Source organism: Centroberyx gerrardi, chromosome 19, assembly GCF_048128805.1.
Source record: "Centroberyx gerrardi isolate f3 chromosome 19, fCenGer3.hap1.cur.20231027, whole genome shotgun sequence".
Classification (NCBI taxonomy): Eukaryota; Metazoa; Chordata; class Actinopteri; order Beryciformes; family Berycidae; genus Centroberyx; species Centroberyx gerrardi.
Window position 1 is genome coordinate 4,078,416 of NC_136015.1, and position 8,184 is coordinate 4,086,599.

At 42.3% G+C, this 8,184-nt stretch overlaps 1 protein-coding gene across 1 annotated transcript; it reads left to right on the plus strand.

Annotated features, from left to right (window-relative positions):
* Positions 1-2,557: 2,557 nt before the first annotated feature.
* Positions 2,558-6,070, plus strand: LOC139915031 (stathmin-like). Its single transcript, XM_071903506.2, has 5 exons — positions 2,558-2,601; positions 4,567-4,610; positions 4,700-4,872; positions 4,991-5,182; positions 5,281-6,070. Exons 2-5 carry the CDS (start codon positions 4,595-4,597, stop codon positions 5,341-5,343), a joined length of 444 nt encoding a protein of 147 aa, XP_071759607.1. The 5' UTR covers positions 2,558-2,601; positions 4,567-4,594; the 3' UTR covers positions 5,344-6,070.
* The last annotated feature ends 2,114 nt before the right edge of the window (positions 6,071-8,184 follow it).

An 8,184-nucleotide genomic window follows, 5' to 3' on the forward strand; every position in this document is an offset into this window, starting at 1 on the left:
CAAAGTGTGACTGTGCAGAATTATGTTTATTTCTGAGCCACAAATCTTTCTAGCGATGTCATTGGCTTGCTAGAATGTAAACAACTACTTAAAAAAGTCATTACAGAGTGTAAATAATATAATTTGGATGGAGAGCTTGTGAAATTGTGATGGTCAAGCGTCTCACTGTGATTACTGAAGAATCAGAAAATAATGTAGCTAATATCACCATTCATTTTTCTGCCCCACGATACATATCGTCACATTTTTGTATCGTGATATATTGAATTTCAATACATCGTCCCATCCCTTATGTATATTTAATCTTTTTTCACCCAGGGAAAGTCGACTGAGCTCCATGCTCTTTACCAGCAACGCCCTGCTTCACACTCATACAGTTACACACATTCACACTTGGAGCTGACCAGTACAACCACAGTCTTCCACTCTTCTACTCAAGAGCGAGGGACAGTGCTTCCCCCACCCGTATTTCCCCACCCAGTCCGGCGATTTGAACCTAACACCTCCGGGTCACAAGCCACTTTCTCTAATCTCTATATTTACTGTTGAGTACGAGTAATTACATTTGAGTAATGATGAGAGTAATTATGTTTGACTTCGCGGGGTGAGACCGAGCAACGTTGTCGGGTGACTAGGCTATTGTAGGGAGTGAGACTGCAGCAGGCTGAGTGTCTACAGGCTGTCCGGAAGGATCGAATCAATCCACCCAGGGCTTCATTCAGTGACCTGAGGGGGGGGGGAGAGGAGGAGGCTCCACATTGCAGTGAATGTGCAGTGTCAGTGTGGACTCATCGCCTCCGCCGAAACATCCCAGTGAACGTGCCTTCGTCGAAAAATATAAATTCCTGGCCCAAATCAAAAGCCAGACATGAAAAGACATCGACGTGACAACAGCAAAAATAGATCTAACTGTAAGCCCTGAGCTTTGAAATATTCTGGGCACGGCATCACACAAAAAAAAGTAACACTGAGCTGTCAGAATAGTGTTAAGCTAAAAATAGTGCTGAATCAAATGGTCTGGGCTACATCGATTGAAGCTGAATTCAACCACGAAGATTCAGAGATGGCTTTTAAATCCTGCTGGTTAATGCAGGATTGGACCTGAACATTGAATAAATTAAGAGAAACACACCAGGTAGCCAGATTCTAAAGGAAGCAAGTTAGAATGTTGTTAAGATTTCTATTCTATTCTATTCTATTTTATTCAGCCTCTCACTTTAAGTTACCAATCCGGTACTGTTGAGCACATAGGCCTTTATGTAGATTCTTGGAGGGAAAAAGTAGGAATCTTTAAATGAAAATGAGCTCTTCACCACTCTCACATTCCATTGCAACCTAAAATATTTCATCCCTGTTCACAAAAGGCTATTGTCAACTCACTGACATGTTGAGAGAATGATATTAGGCTGTAATAATTGACTCCTGCCTCCCACCGGCATTGCTTTTAAATCATGCATCGATTGTTATTGCCAATTCAGCTTGGTTAACTGACACAGCAGGGGTTGTGTGTGCTGATAGAGTAGAAACCACTAGCAGGTATCAGCAGAATCTCATACAAACAGTGGGCTGCAGTGGACTACTCCCATTAGACTCTTATAGGACAGCTCACATTCAGCCTGCTGTCTGCCTGTCTCACTCCTACGTTGTGGTATTGGTGTAATGGAGGCTCTGACTCTATATCATCATTTTCACTCATACTATTTCAGCTTCATCCATTCTAGTGTTGAATTTGTTGGCTGCGTTGTGCGCTTAATGCACCAATTTCCCCACGAGGATCACTAAAGTTGAAGCTTATCCTATCTATTTCAATTAATGTGATACTTAACTGATCCTGATACTGTAAGGATTTTCTCTTTTCCTCTCTGCTTTCCTCTCTGTCCCAGGGAGGTCAGATCAGCGACAGAGCAGCAGCCCTGGAGCTGCTAGGGCTTCAGTGTCTCAAGGACACCTCAACATAGTGGATGCTTGCTGACAAAGGGGTTTGAATCTGGATCATCCAGCTGAAGGACAGTCTCTCCTCCCACTCTTGCCACCCTGCCTCCCCTATTTTTGACATATGCTAAAAATTATGGTGACAGTCTCTTTTGACAATGTGTGGCAACATCAATGACAGTCCTTACATCGAATAATTTGCCAGTAAAACATCCTAAATCCACTTATATTGACTACATTTCTGAGGACAAAGAGAGCAACGACTGATGAACAATATTATTATTTGGTCAATGTGATGAATAATTAGACCTCACCAAACTATGAGCTTAGAGGGAACATTCCTGAACGCTCCTGGTTTGGTTCTTTCTAGCTATGGCTTTCTGTAGACTTTTGCTTTACCTTTGCTCTCCGTTATAACGATAAACACTGGACTCATACAGGCTATTTGACGCACATGGTCATCGTCTGAGTGGCCTAAATTCAAATGTCTAGGAGTCACATAACTACAAGTACCAGGAGCGCAAGGAGGGGGGAGACAACCAATGGACTTGCAGTAAACGCTGTGACGGCACCCGCGTTGGTCCATTTATGGGCGCGTTCGCTACGCTCGCGCAGAGAACTCGCGGCAAAGTGTGGCAGAGAAGGATACAGCATCCACAGCTCGTGAAGGTGGGTGTGACAGACAGCATCTTTTAAATGGGAAAAAGTCAATAGGAATATTTTTTTTCTGTCTCAAAGTATGAACATTGCCAATTTCATGACGTTGTAACGGATTGCAAACAAGACAACTTGGTTACTTTTGTTATCTAGGCGTAATTTATAGCAAATATTCACCAATGTTCTCTTTTTTTTGTTGGGGAATCAGTGTGTGGCGCCTCTGCTAGTGTAGCATGTGAGCTAACAGAATGACTGACAGGTTGTTGATGGATATCTTGAACCCCGATTGACCTGAAGGCTCTTCCCGCTTTTGTTCATTTGGAATTATTTTAACGAAGCAGTCAAAACGGTAACGGTGCTTGTTTTTCATTTTTTATGATGTGGTGGCTCGTTGACGGTTAGTTAGCCTATTGTATGGGTGGAGAAATGACACTGGCACAGTTGGCACAGACGACAGACAGACATGGCTAGACTTGATAGTTGTTTCCCCGGTAATGTTAGTCGATAGCAACGACATTTGGCATTCTCCTTCATCCTCTGATTATTTTAAATGCACCCTAGGATATCTGACCAGAGGTTTAAACATAGGTTATTCGACATTTGCCGTTGGAAGAACCTGCCGTCAGCTTGTCTTTGTTTGCAGCTGCTCGTCACGTTGCTGTCAAAAGCGCCTTTGTTTCATCCTGCTTGTTATGCGTGTGCTAATGACACCAGCAGCCCGCTGAAACACTCCTTAACCTGAACCAAAACTATGGAGATCAATTGTCAATGTCGACTTGTTAATCTTTCTAAGTCAACGTGGACATTATTGGACGAAATCAATGCCAGCCTCACTACCCAAAATGTTTTCTTCCAACCCATGGGCGTCAGTTTGGTATGGCAAGGTGTGGGCAAAAAATGCCTTACCCCAAATTGGTACAAATTTGAACTTGTAGCTTTTAGCATTATAATGGAGAGCAAAGATCATGCAAGTGATGCCAAAAATGCATATGAAAGCCATTTATTTTTTTTATTTTTTTTAATCGCCTCAGATGAGTAGGGGGGTGTTGCCTCTAAGCTCGGCTGATTGTTTGGTGACCTAAATATGTTTAATGATTTATCACACTTAAAGTACTAGGACACATATGTCAGTCGTTTGTCATTGCTACAGTTTATTGCCAGATATTTAGTCGATATTGGGAAGTTTTGGTAGCAAATGATATTAAATTCAGGGGCTTTGCCAAGTCTTGGGTTTTGTGAATTGACGCACCTGTTTCCAATATTGACACGTTTGGGCACCACGATAGTTATCTTGCTCGTCTTGCAGTCTCTCAGCCATCCTTTGTTGGGCTGTACTGGTAAAACTTGTCTGTTTTTCACCAAACCCCCTGCGGCTGAGACACATGGTGCAAGGAACAGGTGTTCCCTGTAGATTATCTTTTCCCCCGATATGCTCGTTGCTCACTAATGTTATGCCAGATTTTGAATTTTACGTGTTAGTAGGACGAGGCTACAGGCCTTTCTACACCTGGCACTGCCTGCTGTACCCACCCTGATCACAGCCTTTGTTTCAACAAATGGAGGCTTGTCTGTCGTTCATTAACAATTAACGCGATGGTAGTCTTTTGAAAAAGGCCTTCTCGCCTCGGATGAAGTGACTCTACTGCTTGATTTGGATTGAACTGAATGTCATTGCTGCCACAAGTCAAAAGATAAACAATGGTCAATGTACCATGCAGTCATTGAGTGCCTGTGCGTTTTGTGTGGATTGATGGGCGGTGGTTGCTTGCAGTGCTGAAGACGGCCAAGGGATGTCGCTAGTGGGACATGTTTTGGATATTGAATGCTCCATTCACTAGAGGTGGTTACATGGGAAATGGTGGCGTAAAACATCCGCTAGAGGTCGCTAGTGTTCTGTATTTGGGAGGCACCTGCTGTCAATTCATCAGGGAGTGTGTATCAAAGTGAACTGACGTTTTTGCTATGATTCCTCCTCAGGTATATTGACCTGCAGCGCTCTGTAAAGATGGCATCCGCTGAAGGTAAGTTATCTGTTAATGTTTAATGCTATATCATGCAGACTAATGCTTCAAGGTGCAGTAATGCAATATTTACCTTTTTGTCTCTTCAGATATTCAGGTTAAGGAGCTAGACAAGCGGGCCTCTGGCCAGGCCTTTGAGGTGATCCTGGGTGCTCCTGCCCCAGATGCCAAGGGTGATTTCCCCTTGTCTCCTCCCAAGAAGAAGGACGTCTCGCTGGAGGAGATCCAGAGGAAGCTGGAGGCTGCGGAGGAGAGGCGCAAGGTGGGGAAATGTGTTCACTATTACTAACATTATGCATTTATATAATATAAATGTACTGGTCCAAATATTGGCATGTGAAGAGTTGTCATTTTTCTTAAATTTTTCCTTCCTTTTCCAGAACCATGAGGCCGAGGTTCTGAAGCACTTAGCTGAGAAGCGTGAGCATGAAAAGGAAGTGCTGCAGAAAGCTATGGAGGAGAACAACAACTTCAGCAAGATGGCAGAGGAGAAGCTCAATCAAAAGATGGAGGCCAACAAAGAGAACCGCACAGCAATTATGGCAGCGATGAATGAGAAATTCAAGGAGAAGGTTTGTGTTTTGGGTGGTGTCAAATGGATGCACTTGCAGGTTTTTGTTGCTAGTATGTTGGCAACCTAATCTTTAATTTTCCTGTTTTTGTTTCATAGGACAAGAAGTTGGAAGAGGTGCGAAAGGCCAAGGAAACCAAAGAGGGCACCTCAGAAGACTGAACTTTACACGGGGGGATTGTATAGGGTTTTTTACGTATCCAAAGATTGATTTATTTTTTGTTTGATGGCCAGTATTTTTGTTGTGTTCACTACCCACCTTTTTTGAAATAAAATCTGAAGTTCCACTTTGTGAATTTTTCAATTCTCCTGCTATAAGTGTACTTGCGCTGGTTTTACATGTGGCTCATCCCCCCCCCGCCCACCCTTGTTGAGTCTAATCCATTTAAAATGTGTAGCTTGTCAATGCAGCTTCTGCCCTTTTTGAGAATTAGCAGTGTGTACTTATCCTTTTGAGGAAGCATGTTTCTATGCATAGGTCTTTTATCCTAGCCTATTTCATGGTGCGTTTTGGAAATGTCCTTGTGAACCACACCTGTTCTTGGCACTTATTTAAAAAAGTAGCACACGGTTTGATCAAAGGCGTTGGCTGTTTTTAGGTGCAGGTGTTTAGTGCAGCTTTGCTACCCAGAATCTGCTAGTTTTGCTCCTAAAAGTCATGTTTGTGCTGACTTTTTGCTTTTGTAAAAATATGGGGGTTTGTCTCAAAGCACATGACTTCTTGCTGTATAGCTGTGATTAACTTTGCCAGACATGTAAATGGACGCCATCTTGAACATCACTGGAGCAGGGGTCTACACATGGAATGCAAACGAGCAATACACTTTGGCATCTCAATAGATACAGTAACTAGTTGACTTGAACTGTTGTACTAAAACAAAATAAAAATGTAAACGCACTGTTTGGTGGTTGTTGTTTTTTAAGCCTTATTGGTATCTTACTGATATTTTTAAGGCAGTGGTATTGTGTGAAGGCAGTAGTACTTGCACTCATTAGCACTGCCAGGTAACTTCCTATCCCAAAAAGGTCTATAAAGTTGCTTTTGAACAGGCTACAAGGTAAAACACAAGTCCTTTATTCACCTAAAGCAATTGTGGGATTATTTACTAGGCTTTTCAACAAAACATTGAGCTTTTTCACTGATTTGGCATGGTGGTTAGCACTGCTACCTGGGTTGGAATCTTGGTTCTGGTCCTTTCTGTGGAGTTTGCATATTTGTGTGGGTTTACTTCCACAATCTAAAGAGATGCAGGTCAGGTGATTTGAAGACTCAATGTCCTGTGTATTTGATGGAAGTAGAGTATATGATATTGCATGTAAAGCCCTTGAGACATCCTTCTGATAAAGGGCTATATAAGTAGGCTTGACAAGAAATGACTGTCTACCTTGACTTTAGAAGTTGGATGTTCTCAAGGGTCTGAGTGAAATACATTGGACTCTGACAGATGAAGCATCCTTACATTCATATTGTCATACTGCTCCCTACTGGCGGAAATGGAGAGAGACTATAAACGATCACTCCCACAGTGTCTACGTTACACATTCTCAAACTGCAGTTAAACCTTACAAATTGTGGATCAAATACAAGCGCAGTAAAGTGAATTTGCCCTTGATGGTGCTCCTTTTTGAGAACTAATTGGGTCTAATGTGTAGATAAGGACTGCTCTCTCCACATTATATTATGATCTGGATCCATACCAGTGACAACACAACCAGTCCAGTAGCTTCACAAAACTGGAGCAGTCTTTGTCTCCCTCTGGTGGTCTGATCACTGAGGTACTATTCCTTTGGACAAACAGTCTTATATCAAGCAAGAGAAGCAATCTAGAAGGATGAATTCAATGAAAATTTGATCACATATCTTTTAGTTCCAAACTTTCTGATCCAGGTGTATGTGTTAAAGGGGAATACCACTAAGTTTAAGAAGTGGTGTATTATTTATTCCTGTCTAGGTGGTCTTGATCTTGATCTTGATCTGAGCAGAACTAAGACTCAGAACTGTGATGTTGACATTTAAGTATAAGTATATGTATATATTTTCATAATTCATTCTCTATAGAGTTGGGCATCAGCATGCATTCAAGTGGAATTTAGTGGTATTCCCTTTTAAATATTCAGTATAATAGAGATGTTACAGACCAGTAGAGGGCAATGTTGCACTTTCTTCAGTCTCTCTCTCTCTCGCTCTCTCTCTCTCAAATAGTTACAAATTAGTTAAAAAATTAGGACTATCTCTAAAACCTTGAATTTCATCCATATTATATTTCGACAAAAATGTACTTTGTGGCTTCAGCAGGTAATTATCAGTGTCCCAATCCATTCTTCAAGCACTCCTTCTCCTGCAGGTTTTTTGTTCCAGCCATACTCTTGCACACCTGATTCAATTAAGGACTTCATGCTGATTGGTTGAGCAGTAGAAATAGGGCTAGCATGAAGCGTGTATACTGGATGATTTCTCGTGAATTAAATTTGGCCCAGGACCCCGTGGAGCCCCCTTAAGGACCCCTTGGTTTGTCCCTGAACCCCACTTTGAGACCCACTGTTACAGGGAACCTCAGCACACATATGAACCGCAACCCATCAGTTAAATCCTATAGAATTGCTTTATTATGGATCCATCCCATCTCAGATGAGAGCCCGCCTCCTGGTCCTTTGCAGCACGCACCTGTCTGAATCCACGCTGTGCGTAATGCAGAGGACGATCAGGATGGAAGTGAGAAAGCCTGGCAATTGTCTGCAATTTGAAACGACAAAACACGGAGCGACAAAAGAAATATCACGGCTGTTAAAGTGCTTCTCGGCGAACTCGTTCTCCATGCTGGATTTGCTCTGCTATTCTGCCACAGTAGTGAGTAATTAAGAGGAATCTATTGAGGCGGGAAGGTGTGGAGGAATGTGTGGAAGTCTCCAACCTAGGACTGTAAAGTGACTGGGAACATAGCCGTGTTAAATAAAAATGACCTATAATTACTTCCTGATATGTTCACACTGCATGAGTAAGAC